The 17,110-nt window shown below is 39.1% G+C and overlaps 1 protein-coding gene across 2 annotated transcripts in view; it reads right to left on the reverse strand.

Annotated features, from left to right (window-relative positions):
- Positions 1–2,635: 2,635 nt before the first annotated feature.
- Positions 2,636–17,110, reverse strand: part of ELAPOR2 (endosome-lysosome associated apoptosis and autophagy regulator family member 2) — a 175,520-nt gene continuing 161,045 nt past the window's right edge. For both annotated transcript variants that reach the window (XM_042965415.1, XM_007076772.3), the window contains exon 22: positions 2,636–5,404. In XM_042965415.1, coding sequence (XP_042821349.1) covers positions 5,345–5,404 — 60 coding nt within the window. In that variant the 3' untranslated portion in view covers positions 2,636–5,344. The remainder of the gene's footprint in view (positions 5,405–17,110) is intronic.

A 17,110-nucleotide genomic window follows, 5' to 3' on the forward strand; every position in this document is an offset into this window, starting at 1 on the left:
CATGGCAGGACCTAATGATGAGGGTTTCTACTGTTGGTTTTCTGAGTGTTTACAGTTTCTGAAATGTTCTGTGTCCTCTCTAGTTTAAATATTAATAGAATCTCTTGCCCACTCATGTTCATCACGGTAATATAAAAAGGCCCCATTTTCAAACTGTGGGACAGGCTGGTTGGCAGACCACACAGCAGAAAGATTAAGAGAAAGTCTGAGAAAGGAGGTTATTCAGCGAGGGTACCTTTACAGTCTTCACCTCCACACTCCCCCTGGGCTAGCCTCAGCTTTCCTCACTTACCTAACATGATAGTTTGGGGCTCCAGAGCTCTTCAGCAAAGGACTATAAGCATGGAGAAGTCAAGCAAGGTGAGGTGCCAGGAAAATAGAATACCAGTGTGGATTATAACCACCACAGCTCTAGTAACAAAGACCCAAACTCCTGAAAAAGGCAATAATCACCTCTGTCCTGTAATAGAAAGATTAGGTTTTACAATGCCCACAGATTTAACTCTTTTATTTAACCCAACCAACGGTAATCTGAAGCAGCCATGTGCGATAAAGGAAATACTGTAGAGCCCTGCTCTAAACCAAATCTACCAATATCCACAGGCTATTTTAGATACAGCTTTTCTTCCAAGACTCATTAATAAAATGAGGCAAATTCCAGCAAATTAAAAGCTTTCGTAGGATATTTTGTTCAAGGAAACTAGAGGTCTGTTTCTTGAATCATCAATCATTAAAGGGATCCTAAGTGTCTTTTGCAGCCCAGTAAATCTTAAAGTAGGATTTGGTAAATGTGTGTGGATAGAGGTGTGTGCTGCGAGGACACATACAAATGGACCAGGGGACCCTGTCCACGCTAGGGCTCAAGAATCTACGCTGAAGCTACTTTTGTACATCAAAAGCCCCTACTTGGAGATACTGTGGTTACTTTAAATGGGTCCGTATATAAGACTGAATATTATCTCCAAAACCAGTTACCTTAGCAAAAGCGTTACATCGACGCTGAGAAAAGGCTTTTAAATCAATCTTGCTGGTTGAATCTGAACCAACTCATGTACTTTAGTTTTATCATTTGCTTATCGATATCCACAACTGAGTTCCAAAACTACAAGAGTAACTGAGAAGAGTAACTCGCTTTGCCTTTGTGCAGGCGATTAAATCATCAAGGGAGGTCATTGGGTTATTTTCTTTCTGAGTCTCTAAAGACTTGACAAACTCTTGAGGTGGTAAGCTCCTAAAGAGCAAAAACTCTGCATGCAGATTCTTCTGAATAATTTTGCTTATGGGTTGCTGCAATTAAAACCAGTGGTTAGGGACGCCTGGGTGGCTCGGTCGGTTAAGCGTCCGACTTCGGCTCAGGTCATGATCTCACGGTCCATGGGTTCGAGCCCCGCGTTGGGCTCTGTGCTGACAGCTCAGAGCCTGGAGCCTGTTTCAGATTCTGTGTCTCCCTCTCTCTGTGACCCTCCCCCGTTCATGCTGTCTCTCTCTGTCTCAAAAATAAATAAACGTTAAAAAAAAATTAAAAAAACAAAAAAAAACAAAAACAAAAAAACAGTGGTTAGCCAACCATAGCTCAGAGACCAAATCCTAGTCCGGCACCTGTTTTTGTAAGATCTGTGAGCCAAGAACGTTTCTAGGTTTTTACATAATTGAGACAAGAATCAAGAATGTGTCAAGACAAGTGAAATATAAATGACACTCAAATTTCCATGTACATAAAGTTTTATTGGAATGCAGCCACACCCATTTGTTGGCATATGGTCTGTGGCTGCTTTCACGCCATAGCAGCAGAGCTGAGGAGCTGCAACAGAGACCACATGTCCTGCAAGGCTGAAAATATTTACTATCTGATTCTTTACAGCAAAATTTGCTGGTCTCTGATCCAGACAATTGCATTAGTAATATCAATTGTAATGGCAGTATCAGTATCAACTGCAATAGTGTTATCAATTTTCAATTATTTGTCCCCGTATCCAAGTTTTTACTTCCTTCATTTATGATCCTAAAATGAACTCATCTTAAAATGTTAAACTAAAAGAAATAAAATCCAGCAAGAATGTCATCTCTGGCCAGTTACTGGGAGGATGAAGTCCATTTTAGCACTCAACAAATGCATCAAGTATTGGGATTTTTTTTTTCCAGTTTACTCCCCTTGGGATCTTTCCTTTAGGACAACCTTAATTTAGGATTTGGTCTTATAAATCTGAGATAGTATTCATGGTTATGACAAACTAGATGTGAGGGTATTTTAACTTCTCTAAAGAAGATCTATTCTACCTAACTTCTGTATAAAAAAAGATAAATGTGAGCAATACACTGACTTTAAACTTACCAGCTGCAGTCATCTTCCCACCCCAACTTCCAGGAAATTCACTTTCATGGGATGAGAGAAATGATCTGCACATTAGCTTCCCATTAGGAATGACCAGGAAGCACAGGAGGTAGTTCTATTTAGAGATGTCCAATGACAGATGCCCCAGAGGGTCTTGAAGAATCACAGTCAATCATGACCCTCCACCTACGAACCTGGAGACTCCACTTAATAAATGACTGGACCCAAGCAATTCTTCCAGATAAGCATTTAAATCATATTTTCTCCTTGGGAAGAAAATAACCACAAAAGTCTACACAAAAATACTATGAAACATTTTTAATCCTGCAAAGGACTTGATTACTAGCAACCAAAAAGGAGAAAAGTCAACAAGCATAAAATTCAGTCTTTTAAATCAAGTGGACATGTATCAAATTGCTCAACAGTGTTAAATGGCATGATGTAATTTATCCATAGAAGACATGGTCTCATCCAGCAGAAAACTGATTTAAATATGTTTTAACAGAGTGCTAAGAGATATTACAGGCAACCGTAGACTTAACGAAGTATTTAAGGCTTCAAAACCTGGGCCTCTTAGAAAAATAACCTACAACTTCTTCTTCTACCATTTATGAGGGGAAAGAAACAACAAATGTCTATTAAAAGTCACAGAAACATGATTAATTTGTTTATGCCTTTCAACATTCCACTGTGTTCTGCAAAGGCAAGACATAAAACTCCAGTAAATTTTATAGCTAAGATTGGTCTGAATATTTTCCTCGTGATACTCTTTCTGTCACACTTCTTCAGTGCTTGGAATAAAATGACAAATCACTGGGATCCAAAGGGAAAAGGCAGCTCCTTTCCAAAGATGGGGCGAGCTAACAAAATCTATTTTATACCTAAAATTAGAAATAAAATAAATAAATTCTTCAATACCAACTACATTTTCAGAGAGTTCATTAAAATTTAAGGCATTTTTTGACATGTCAGAGATTTTAGTCCAGTGACAGGAGAAGAAAGAAGCTACCTGGGAGCAAATCCCAATTATCTCTATGGCTTGGTACATACACACGTGGAGCACAGCCTAAGATGGAGAGAGGTGACAGGTGACTCCGTGGACCCTCCTGACTCTGTGCAGCCTGTATACATTTGCCGGGGTTCCTCTGAAAAGGGGCATCTCAAATGGATTGTCACTCTTCTGTTTAAATTTGGATCAAGTTGGGGAACGTGTTTCATCAGCACGGTTTACCAGGGAAATGTGAGCAAGGCCAAAATAATTTCTTCTAATAATCTCTTATTAAAAAAAATAAGATATAAGAAATTAAACATGGAAAAGGTTTATGCTAAGGGACGCCCTCCCTGAATTTCACAACAATAAAATAATGGCAACCTCATCTCGACTCATGAATCCCGCAGCAAAGATGTACACAAAACAAACATTCATTCAACAATAACAGGATGGTCCAGTGTTTTACCCACCGAATAAGCACCATTATTTATTTTTCTCCCATTTTCCACAAAAATAAAGACATTACCTGCTGAATCAAAAATTACAAATCATACCTCATTCAAAGACTTGGGGCACACAAACACTGCCCCTGTGGCCTGCCTCTAAGGCAATCACCAGTCTTTTTAGAAATCTAGATTAAGATCTACAAAGATTACTGTTTATTGAAAACAAACCGGAGCACCTTAGATCATCAATGATCAATAAACTCCCCTCTTTCCCAGTTTTGAAACAATTAAAGTTTACACAAAATTAGTCAAATCCAATTTCTTCCAAACTTCTCTCAACAGATAACATTCAAGTCGTGCTAATACTAGAAACCCATCCATCAGAGGAAATATCACGATTACCTAGATCACTTCTGAATAAGAACAACACTTATTTCATAACTACTTATGGTATAACCACATTTTTAGTGTGAATACAATTATATGCAATGGTCCAAAATGGAATTCCTGCCTTATTTGCTCAAAATGAAAAATTTCTATGAAAGTCATAATTCTCAATGTGTTAACAGAAAAATAACCATATACCTTTGATGATTGATAGATGACAAATATCCCACTGCCATTTTCTGTGAACCGTGAAATTATCCCAATACCTCTTCACAGTTATCTGTACTTATACAAAAGCCATCCCCCTTTCTTCTTCATGACTTTGCAAGTGATTTTATAAACAAGCTTTCTCACTCATTTAAAATTATACTTCAAACATTACATAAATGGTTTTAAGCCATTTGATTTCTATGATCGTGTCAGCTTGCTTGTTTTCATGGGAAGTCTAGCTTCTCTTGGCCTTTTTTTTTTATTTTTTCATATTCCTTCAACATCTTCATTCAAGCCCTTCTTACCAGTTCCAACAAGGATGAAATTTCAAAGGCAAATAGAAGTGTAGAAAACCCGAACACGTGTTTACATGTTTACTCTTCCTAAAAAGTTACTTACTCAGGCTTCTGAAATCAAGAAAGACCCTACGAAAAAATGAAAAACTTACTGTCTTTCTTTGTTCATGAGTTTTTAATAGAAAAGATGTTTTAAGGTATGTCAGGAAAATAAATAATGGGAAAAAAAAACTCTACCTTAAAATTTTTTCAAATCTTCCCCAAAGAAAAGACATAAATGGGATCACAATGCATACGCTCAAATCTGCCCTCCAAAGCATACTTTTTATGTAGAAGTTATAAAGAATAAAAGTTACCCATTAATTATATGGCATGCATCAGCAGTGCACTGGTGGGCTTAACCTTGGTTTCCAGTTATGTCTATTTACAGATAAATCTCTTCCTGAGTGGAGCTTCATCTTCAGTTGAGACCCAAACCATTTGCTTTCCTATTTTTGGCAAGATACTTGACCATGTGATAAGGCAATCAAACATTTCAACCTCCTTCCCTTTTCAGCGGCATGGCCCTCCTCTGTGAGATCACCAACGTGCCGGATATGAGGACAGGATCTAAACTATGGTCCTCTGAAACTAGAGATCAGCTTTCTTTGTTCCTTAGTCTGAAAGCTACGGCACTGTCTTTTCATATATTTGGGGATCTTGAGGATTTCAGTTGAACAGATTCAAAATGGTCTTCTTTTTCCTATGAAGAAAAAAAACAAAATCAACTCAAATTCCAGTAAGATTTTAGGATCTTATGGGTCCAGAAGGAAAGTTCTGGATATCATTTCAATCTATATACCTGCCAGTGGTAATTAGGATTTTACAGGAAACAAATAGCATGCCTACCCTAAAGGATGCTTTTGATGTCCAGGAGATAAGACAGACAAGCCAAAATAGAAGCAAACACATCACTGCAATAGATACAAAAAGATGTAGCTGTGTTTTTTGTGAAGAAACCACTGAGACCCTTCCCAAAGGGATATCTGACCTCTGTGCCAAAATAGATGACCCTGACATGTGAATTTTTTACAAAAGAGAACATAAACTATGTATTCTCAAGATAATATAGGATAAATAGAAGAAGAAGGACAGCAGAAATAAATGAGGACAGCACCAGTAAGACATAAGATCGTTTGGGTTCATTGATATGTTTTAGGAAAATCTTTTGGGCATATACTTACTAAAGATATTAAAAACAAGTCATCAGGTAATGTCAATAGTTTACTCAAATCCATCATTGCTGGCTTGTGTTATGTATTACATTCAAACTGTAGCCTATTAAAATAAGTAATCCTTGGGGCACCTGGGTGGCTCAGCTGGTTGAGTGCTTGACTATTGATTTCTGCTCAGGTCATGATCTCACACTTCATGAGTTTGAGCCCTGAGGTGGGCTCTGCACTGATAGTACAGAGCCTGCTTGGGATTCTCTCTCTCAAAATAAATAAACTTAAACAAATTTTTAAGTGAATCTTTAATGGGGAAAAAGAGAATTAAGAGAAGAGATTTCTCCCAATGTCTCATTGTTCACGTTAGAAAAAAACTTTCTGAATTCTACTGGAATGCAATGGGGTGACTATGCTTTCAAAGAGAATAGAGATGAAGGAAACTAGCATTATTTTTAAAGTAAAGGAAATAGGAGGCATACCAGTCCTAGGTGCAAACAGATGTGTGTCTGAAGTAGAGAAGTCAAATGAGACAATAAAAGTGAGTAGACACTGGGTGCCTGCCAGAAAGAATAAGGCTGCTTTTGTGCTTTCTCTCATTTGAGTGAAGTCCAAGACTTCAGACAAGCTTTAGGGCTAGAGGGAAAGGATTATAGGAAAAATGTCACCACATGAACACCAACCTATCACTTATCCCTGCCCATGCTGAGATGACATGGCCCTGGGAGGGCAGGATGCACATCTCCTCAGTGCTCTCTGTGGCCCTGAAGAAGCTTGCCTGAAGCCTCCTGTTGACAGGACTTCATTTTATTGAAATAACCACTGATGATTCAAATGTTTATTAAGCACCAATGCACTCCAAGAGCACGACTAGACTTCAGGGATACAAAATGTCTGTCCTCAAGGAGCCTACAGTGCATCATGGGAAAGAGCTTTAGGGTGTCAGCAATAAACTTAAAAGGAAATCCAAGATATTTATGGCCTTTCCTGGAGACAATTTGATTCAATATGTTCCTGAGGGGGAAAGAGGCAGAGGCCTGCTGGTGATCCTCAAGGCGTCACTTGAAATAAAACACTGAAAACACTTTATAGAATCATGTTAGCTTCATACGGCTTTAGATGCCATGTCCTCTGTGTTCCCATGGGATTTTGCTCCTATTGGTGAGATGGCGGGGTATATGCATCCAAACACATCCGCGTGTGTGTGGAGTCAGCACCACTACCTGAGACTTACGGATGGCAGAATTGCAGATTATTCATTTTTTAATTCCCAAAACATGACTCCGGGCCTACCCCATGGTAGGCTGTCAATCAGTGGTTATAAATATGTACTGAAATACTACATTTCAGAAGGAAAAACACTGGACTGGAACTCAGGAGATGGGGTTTTTAATTCCTACCTAACCCTCCCTTGGACAAATAAGGGAAAGTCTCTAGATATCAGTTTACTCATGCATTAAATAAAGATGCCATACACATGATTTTTTTTAAGTTCTGAATTCAAGAATTTACTCAAAAGTCAACTTCCAGAAGCTTCTCCTTACCTCATCACTACCCATTTTACTGCATTCCCTTCTCCTGTGTTCTCCACGAGACTCTAACTCAATGCTCTTATCATACTAGATGATCATTCTGTGGGTGTGTCTGTGTGTATGTGTAAAATGTGCATGTGTCCTGCACTAATAAACTAGATAGTCTCTGACATATCACCAAAACCGGGCAGAGTGTCTAACAGACAATGTTCCATGAATGATGGTGGAATGAAAAAATAAAAGAAAAAAGTTGAAAAAAATTCCTGAAGATAAATTTTTAAAGTTGCTGAGGAAAGTCAAGAAAAGTCAATCTATAGATAAAACCTGACAAGTCCAGTGTATTGGTAGGAAAATACCAAATAAGGTCTGGCCTTTAGGACATGAATAAGAATATATAAGATAAAGCAAATCTTAAATGACATTAAGACAGTTAAGAAACTTACAACCATTTTTACTCTACAAAGCCAAGCATAAAATAAAAAATTTAAAGTAGGACACACTATTAAGATTTGTCCAATGATATACATAGCAGTTTTATTCAGAGCTAGATACTGGAAATGGCACAAGTATTCATCAATAGGAGAATGGGTAAACAAATTTTGGCATATCCATCTAATAGAATACTACTCCTGGATAAAAATGAATCTATTACTGATAAACAGAGGGTAGATAATTCTCAAAAACATTTTTCTGAAAGAAAACTTATACAAAATACTACACACCATGTAATTACAATTATATGAAGTTCTAAAACAGATAAAACGAATCTACAGTTTAAAAAGATTACTACAGTGGTTTCCTCTGGGGGGATAAGGATAGGGATCAATTGCATGCAAAAGGACGTGAGTCAACTTTCAGTGGTGAGGCTAACATCTTATTTCTTGATAGGATTTGGGGTGACACAGCATATACACTTCTCAAAATTCATCGGACTGCATCCTTGTTATGTGGGCATTTCACTCTATGTAAACACTGTCCCTTAGAAAAAACTGAAAATATTTAATTCTCTCATCAGTTATATGTATCCTGAAGTGTTTAGGCATGAAACGTATTGAATTCTATAGCTTACTTTGAAATTCATCAAAAAAAAAAAAAGATGTATTGATAAATGAAAGAGGGATAGAGATTTAGAAAGATAGGTAATAAATCAGATGTAAAATTTAGGTGGTGGGTATATGACTGTACCACTGTATAATTCTTTCAGTTTTCCCATAACATTTTAAATTTTCATTTAAACAATTTTTAAATTATTCTGTCAATTAGAATTGCTATGCAAAACAGAATTAGGTGCACTGAGCCTTCTCAGGTAGAAAGACTTTATCTTCCACTACGTTTCCTGTGATTGTTTTCAGGTACCTTTCAAGATTTCAATTCTCTGGCCATATAACAGCAACAAAGGAGGTCCTGCAATATGAGGAGACACTTAAAAGTTTACTAATACTTGTAATTCCCTCTTTTTCTTTTGCATTCAGCTTAGAGGTCACTTTGTCCTAAAAATCTTGCCTGGCACTAAATGCTTCCTCCATTATAAGACAATGCCCTTACAAATAAGGAATCACAAGATCAAATCAGGCAAGAGAAGTTTAAGTAAACTAATGATGGTGGTAATTCTCCATGGGTCTCCTGTGTTTCTGAATGCTTGGGAGGAATACGTTCAATGTCCGTTACGGTACACAATCTTCGCAAATATGCTTATATTACAAAAAGCCTTGGATGACATAGGTAAAGTCTTCTTCTAGAACAAAAGAATAGTTTGCTTACAGCTCTCATACTGTCCCTCTCTGTGGAGCAAATGGCAGACATGCTTCCTGACTGTTATAAAACATTCAGATTCCCCAAGCTAAGGGCTCCTTTTCTATAACATAACCTACTGTGTGTCATCTAGTCTGCTTCACTCTGTAGTCAGTGGGGCTTCAGGAAACAAAGTAAACACTGTTGTTTTGACTACTACTACTGCTGCAAGTAATAAACTTGTTTTGTCTCTGACCCAGCAGACTCCTGTCTTCAAAATGTCCAAGAAAGAATGGCAGGCTAATTTGTTGGCTAGCAAGTATAGTGCAGTTTCAGAACCTTGATAGTTCTTCACTGTTTTGTTGATGAGGATGGAAAACTGACAGAAAGGTATCTTTCTGGTTGACCAAATTATATGCTCAACAAGGTAATAAAATTGTCATCCACTTCACTGCCTACAAATGAAAAGGAACTGAGGAAGTAGTTGTAGACTGAGTTCCGGGAAGTGGTTCCAAGACTTCACGGGTCAGCTGTCTGAATGGTGGCCTAGATGTTGTTAACACTCTTCTGAGAAGGAGGATTTCCTCACCAATCAGGCCATCAGCTGCAGCTGTGTTCCTTGCTAACAAATAATACTAAAATTCATCATTATAGGAAAAGGTTTCACCCTCTTTCACACAGAGGTTACAGAGGTATGTACCTACGATGACCATTAAAGAAAAAAATTAAGGGCAGAAACTTAAGGGCAGAAACTAGGTGACTTGTTAGAATTTTTGCTGATTCTCTTTGGAGATGATGTGGCAGGAATAAATGATCATTAAGAATGCACCAGCTGGGGCACCTGGGTGGCTCAGTCTAGTTGAGTGTCTGACTTAGGCTCCAGTCATGATCTCCCAGCTCATGGGTTTGAGCCCCGCGTCGGGCTCTGTGGTGATAGTTTGGAGCCTGGAGCCTGCTTCAGATTCTGTGTCTCCTTCTCTGCCCTACCCCCACTCGTGCTCACTCTCTCTCTCTCTTTCTCAAAACTAAATAAATTTTTTAAAATGATTAAAAAAAAAAAAAAGAATGCACCAGCTGGGCCATCCTAGGAGTAAACATCTCTTGTACTCTACCATGCCAACTTTATCAAAGATGACTATAAAAAGTCTCAGACATTTTGTAATGGGTCTTGACTGCAGTAACAAAGCTTTGGCCTTCTCTGGGAGATTTCCCTGAGACTAATTCCCACAGGAAAACCTAGTGAGGCTATGACTAGTATTGAGACTCTTCATGCCCCATATTGGGTTTACAATGCAGAAGGTCACTGGAGAATGAGAAACTGACCCAAAGGAATCTTCATAAGTTAGTATCATCAGCACCACCTGAAAACTTCCCCTATCCTTTATTTTAAAACCAGGCTATAATTTAGATTGATGAAAATGAAGGGGTGCCCTGGATAGCTCAGTTGGTTAAGCGTCCAACTTCAGCTCAGGTCATGATCTCATGGTTCATGGGTTCGAGCTCCACATCAAGCTCTCTGCTGTCAGCTCAGATCCTGGAGCCTGCTTCAGATTCTGTGTCCCCCTCTCTCTGCCCTTCCCTGCTTGTGCTCTCTCTCAAAAATAAATAGATAAACATTAAAAAAATGTTTTTAAAAGGCTCCAATAGGTGAGTCAAGCCTAAATCAACAAAAGGACATAATACCCTCAGCCTCAGACAGAAATCAATTTTGCTAAGGAGTCGCAAAGCTGAAACAGATGATGTTAGGAATGATAACCTTGCCATTCAACATAGGATTTCACATGGACCAAAATACTGGAAGTTTGGTTGAGCAACTGCTGTGCTGCTTAAAAAACAAAAGCAAATGCATGCCTTGTTTGCTGTCACAGAAACTGCCTTTGTCTCTGCACCCTTAATTCCAGCCTCCTCATCTACCTTGACTTTAGCTGCTTTAAAGAGAAAGAGGATTAGTTTTCCTGTCACGGAGAGGGAAAGAAGGCTACACACAACCATCTGAGTATGCTAGGGAGTTCTGAGGAGGGAAGGGATTCAAACATTTATCACTCTTTGTTGCAGCCACCAAAGTCACCATTCTACCAGAACCTGTGATAGGAGAGGGACATGCAAATTCAATGAATGGGGTTTAAGCAAGGCTCTCAGCAGGGAAGGTAAGATAATGTGACCTTGTGTGAAGGGCTCTACAGGCCTACTCGAGATGTTGCTGCTTCTACCTCTGAAAAAGTAGGAGGTGAATATGCTTATACATCCTCATCTCCTAAGTACCAGAGGAGATTCCCCTGGTCAAGAGCAGTCCCATGCAGAGAAGAGCTAGCAGAATATACCAAGGGTTCCTAATTCCTCTGCCATTTGCAACAAGTGCCTGTGTCATGACTACACAGAAGTTTCACCACCTTCTGATGCCCAAAGTTGTCACAACCCAAATGATGCACTGTTGGCGTCAAGTTAAAAGTCCCAGTCTCAATAGCCCTGCCTGTGCTATCAGACTTCCGCCAACAAAGATGGTTGATAAACCCCAACAAAATTCAGGAACCTGCTGATTGACTAAAGGTTCTGGAGACTATGTGACTAGATTTGCAATCTGGCCAGCCATGGAAAAGCAGTCCAGCACCTTACCAGACTCTTTGCTATTGGAGACAATATGGCTTCACTTGAATATGCTCCCTGCTGTCTTCTATCAGCTAACCTACAAAGTAGTATCTTTTGAGGCAGGCCCAAACTAACAGGCTATGTTAAGAACTGTCCAGTAAGTTGAATCATGCTCTCCACCTTCGTGGCCTCACAACCCTAATGACCGGTTTGTGTTACAATTCTCAGTCATTAATGTTGCTGCCAATTAGAGACTCCAGCAATGGTAAAGAGCCTTCTCCCAGAAGCATCTTTTGGGATTTTAGATTCATCACCTTGATATGGCTACCAGGTGTAGTCCTTTTGAAAAGCAACTATTTGCTTATTACTGAGTTCTTGACAAAACTTAAAGCCACTGCCATGCGCAGCTTGTGACGCCATAGCCTGATAGTCCCGTTCATGGTGGGTCAGCAAGGTGGAAAGGGCATAATAAGCCTCACTTGTCAAATATAAATGATGTATTCAAGAATATAGCTCATGCTGCCCAGCAGCAACTCAGCCTCACAGGAAAATATGGCAGCATACCCTACGGGGGGAACTTTATCCCCTACTCCACCTCCAAAAATGAAGCCACTGGCTCTGGCCCTTGGTTCACCAAAGTTCTACTACATGATTGGGGCTGCATTCACTGATGGTTTGGTTGATCTGACAGCCAACGAGTGTCAACCAGCTGCTGTAGCTGTCCTATCTCAGCACCAGGTATGAATAACTGAAAACCTACAAAATTGTCTGGCTCAGTGGGCAGAACCCAAAGCCACTCTCATGGCTGTGGCCAGTACTTCTCTTGATAAACCTTATTCTATCTCCAGTAACTCTTGAGCTATTGCCAAGAGTCAATAAACTACTTGGTCTGCCACTTGGAAAACTATAGACTGGCACATTAAAGTTACTCCCCTTTGGGGCAACAAATTCCAGAAACAAATCTTAGCTGATCAAATCATCTGGGTCATTCGTGAAGATACTTCTATTAAGGACCCATTGTCTGAAAAGATCAAATGGAATTAAGCACATGATAGAAACTGCACTGGACTGCCAAAAATGCTGCACGGACCCATCATTCTGTCCACCATGGCAATGAATCTGGCATCACACACTGAGCACAAAGAACTGTTTTTTGGATGCAGAGGTTACCACAGCATGCAAGACTTGGGATTCATGTCAAAAGTTGACCAGCTTTTCCCTGGAAAATTGATTATGTATGTCACATCTCTGATCACCTCTCTTTGGGCTGTCAGTAGTTCCTTACCACTTGTGATGCCTGTTCAGGTTATGGTGTTCCTCTTTCAGTCTGATCTGTTGACTCTAGCCACACCACTATGGCCTTTGAAAACAATCTGATTAATGTTTGTGGCTTTATGAATCACTTCCAGTCTAAAATGATGCCCTTTTTATCACCAAAGCTACCTGAATATGGGCTGAGAGTACAGGTGTTCAGGGGACGTTCGACACTTCATACTGTTGAAAAATATCATTGACCATTAGAAGGGCCTTCTCAAAAATCAAATCAAAAGATTTCTGACTCTATCTCCCTCACCTCCTCCTAGTCCACACATTTAATAAGATCGTTCAGTTACTAAACATGGCTATCCCCAGAAAGGGATCATCTCCTCTTTGCTGTGTCACACATAATTATCAGTAAGAAAGTTGAAGTTATATGCACTTATATAAGGTTATATACACTTATAAAAAAATCCAGGTTTCTACCCTGATCACTCCTGGACATGATGTGTCCTTTTTACTCAAAAGCCACTCCCAGAATGGCTGGTAGTAAACCCCACCAGAAGGGAGTCTAGGAGATTCAAATATAATTCTAGTTTAGCCATCTGTATTGTTTTATTGGACTGTCAATAACCCTAGACAGAAAGAATACCAATCACTTCGCTGACTACACAGCTTATCAAGACCTCCTACCACAGCCCACATGGACAAGGGTAGAGGACACACTGGGTCTCCATCATAAGTTTTTTTTAATGCCTTTGTCCCTCTTGCACTTGAATGTTCTGGAGCATAGGTCTGGGTGCCAATAATGGGATAAGTAGAAATAAGGTGAAGTTTTAGCTGAAATGGGAAAAACTGATTTTGTGGCAGTGGAAGAAGATTAACAATGTAGTCTGATAATGAGGTGCCTGAGAAGGAGATACTTTAGACCCTGAGAGGTATGAACGATGGAAGGATGTTAATGATCATTTGTTTTTCAGAGCCACTCTGTCACCTTTTATAAAGGACAATGCCTTAGTGTTCCTCTCTCAAACCTAGGAGTCTCAAAGACTCCTAGGTCTACCATGCCCATCAGATGCTCTAACCGTAATTCCTCTTCAACTTACTGAGAAGTCGATCCCAAGTAGTACAGGGAATGGCCCCAGCTTCTGCCCCCAAAACAACACTACCGTCCTATTGCCATTGCTCAGTCATTCCTTGGAGTGAAGAAGTACCACCTAGTTTGCAGCACGGGCAAACAGTAAAAGTTGGAATGACTGCCCTCAAGCAGTCTCCTCAAAGACAATGAAGAGACAGAATTACTTGAAGTGAATGGGGAACCTTAAGGTTTACTAGCCAGCAAGGAGCTTGCAGGCACCATCAGTCTGAGTTGCTTAACTAATATAAGGTCCTATTTGGTATCTCCAACAACTGTAAACACTATTTTCTTTCCAAAGGCACTGTATGTACCTTCAGGACTGTACTTCTTGTGCAGAATCCAGGTATTAATTTCTCTCCTAAAAACATGGTGGCTTGATTTGTACCCTAGGAATGGTTCTAAGTGGTCATAATTCAATTATTTGTGGAAATAGCCCCAATATATCATTAACCCTTAAACAATTCCAAGTATTTTCAAAATGAGACTACTGTTGGGTATTTAGAGGTATCTGAAGGGATAACTGATGTTACTCACCTTCACTCTAAAGGCAGGTATTCAATTAGAAAAGGTGGTATGAAATTTGTCTCTGACTTTAGCTGAAATAATGAATGACACTATCTCAGCCTCTGATGACATTCATGTCAACATCAACTCACTATTCAAACACTATTATGGATGAAATAATTGACCTAAACGTCACCCTTCAGGGCCAAGACAAAGTCTGTGAAGTCCCTCATACATTCTGTGGTGTCTGGATTGTCATCATCCTAGATCAAAAAGATAGTAACCACTTGGTTGAATATACTACTCACCAAGTTCCTCTGCCATGGTCATGTAGACAAAAGTGGGAGCTTTATTGGATCCTGCAAATTTTTGAAAACGTCTGTGACTCTCTTCCACATGAATCTTATGGAAGAAAGATCCCGGTGCCAATGGAAAGAACGCAGGCTGAGCAGAAAGGTCAATAGAGGGACTTAAAGAGAAAGCTGCCTGGCTTTCTAAGGTGGACCCTCATGGTTTATGCGATTTAATCAGCTAGTTGGATCTGGGACCCTGGGTGTATGTTTGAAGCTAACAATGAAGGTTCATCTCATCTTGCTGTCTGGTGTCCTAACAGTAGTAGCTTTATTTAAATGCTATATGCAGTAAAGTGACCAGATTGAAACCCAGCCTTGGTCAATCAGATTAAAAAGAGTGGTGGATACAGTGCTATACTAATGGGAAAACTGATCAGGAGCCAAGATGGTATAGAAATGAGGTTTGAAGGGGCACCTGGGGGGCTGTCGATGAAGCATCTGACTTTGGCTCAGGACATGATTTCACAGTTAGTGAGTTTGAGCCCAGTGTCGGGCTCTGTGTTGACAGCTCAGAGCTTGGAGCCTGCTTCAGATTCTGTGTCTCCATCTCTCTCTGCCCCTCCCCCACTCATGCTTGCTCTCTGTCTGTGCGTCTCTCTTTCAAAAATAAATAAACATTATAAAAATTTTAAAGGAAAAGAAATGAAGTTTGGATATTTTGGGGAGACAATTCTCCATGGTTCTTCTGGATTTCTTTACATCTTATGAGCAAGGCAGTGGTTTCTCTTTATTCAAGATTATCTCTTTAAGGATCTTGGTATAGAAAGCAACCTTGGAAGTTAAAGATACTATATTTTTCCGGAGCAGATGTCAGGAAATCTTGTCTCCCTCTGGATCAATGAACACACATACTACCTGTCTAGAATAATAACAATAATAACTCTCTTTGGAGCAAAGAATAGGCATGCTAACTGCACATTCTAAAATAGCCAAGTAGCCAAAGCTTCGACTTGCTTTGCTGTAATGCAAGCCATTGAGTGTGCAAGGGACATTTGTTCCTGTTCACATAGCCCTGAGAAAAGTAGGATTTGGGGAACTGGTATAAATTCTGACACCCTGGCTAATGCTTCTGCTGTGAGTGCTGAGCAGTCCTTTGTCTCTGACCAGGAGCTTCATGTCTTCCAAACTGGCCAAGAAACAGTGGCAGGCTTATTTGATTTTTTTTTGCAAGCAGGGCAACATCTCATCTCTTAATACTAACTGTTCATTTGTTATTCCATAGCAATAGCATCCTTCTTAAGGTACCACATTGAAAAAAAAAAGTTAATCATTAGCAGAAAGTAAATATGGCTCATTCATTTTATTTTTAAATGATACCTTGTAATATATTTACATACTTAAATGAGAGTAAAAGGAAATAGTTATTAAAACATTCTCAATAAATGTAATCTTTTGTCACTTGTCCTTCCTGCTGAAAATTATTTGAAACACATTTTCTTTCCTCTATTTCATTCTATCTTTAATGCTGAGGGGGTAAACTGCTAACTTCTCTTATTTTAGGTCAATGGTAAAGAATGTCAATAAAATGTATTTACAAGCAACATTTAAGGCTTAATAATGTTAATCTGTTTGGACACAGTAATCATTTCAAACCTGACAAATGATGGCATCTGATAAGGTACCTTTAATACCTCAACAGTTTATATAACTTTGGCCTTTTCAATGTGAAAACACCTTGTGACCAAATTAAAAAAAAAAGTAAGATCTTTAATTAACCTAAGACTTTTAAAATTAGAAAAGAATACATTATCTTTGTGAAAATCCAAAAAGTACAAAAATACACCATTTCAAAACTTAAAGATTCCAATTAGTTTAAGACTCCCAAAAGCAGCCACTGTTAATGGTTTGATAGGCGAAGACTAACTTAAATGAATATTTAATTACTGTGATCATCCATGTGTTGTTTTACTTTACTTATCTTGGACCTATTAGCAGATATATCAATCTTCACAGCTGCACAGTTGTATAGTATTCCATTACTTTGTATATGGAAATTCCTTATCTACTCCTTATTCATGGTGTGTAAGGTTGTTTCTGCTTTGTTAACCAGAAAAAAAACAATGCTGCAGTGAATATTCTTATGTTTATATCCTGGTGTACTTCTAGTGGTATTTCTGTTGGATAACCAACCATGGAGAAAGA

Source organism: Panthera tigris, chromosome A2 (assembly GCF_018350195.1).
Source record: "Panthera tigris isolate Pti1 chromosome A2, P.tigris_Pti1_mat1.1, whole genome shotgun sequence".
NCBI lineage: Eukaryota > Metazoa > Chordata > Mammalia > Carnivora > Felidae > Panthera > Panthera tigris.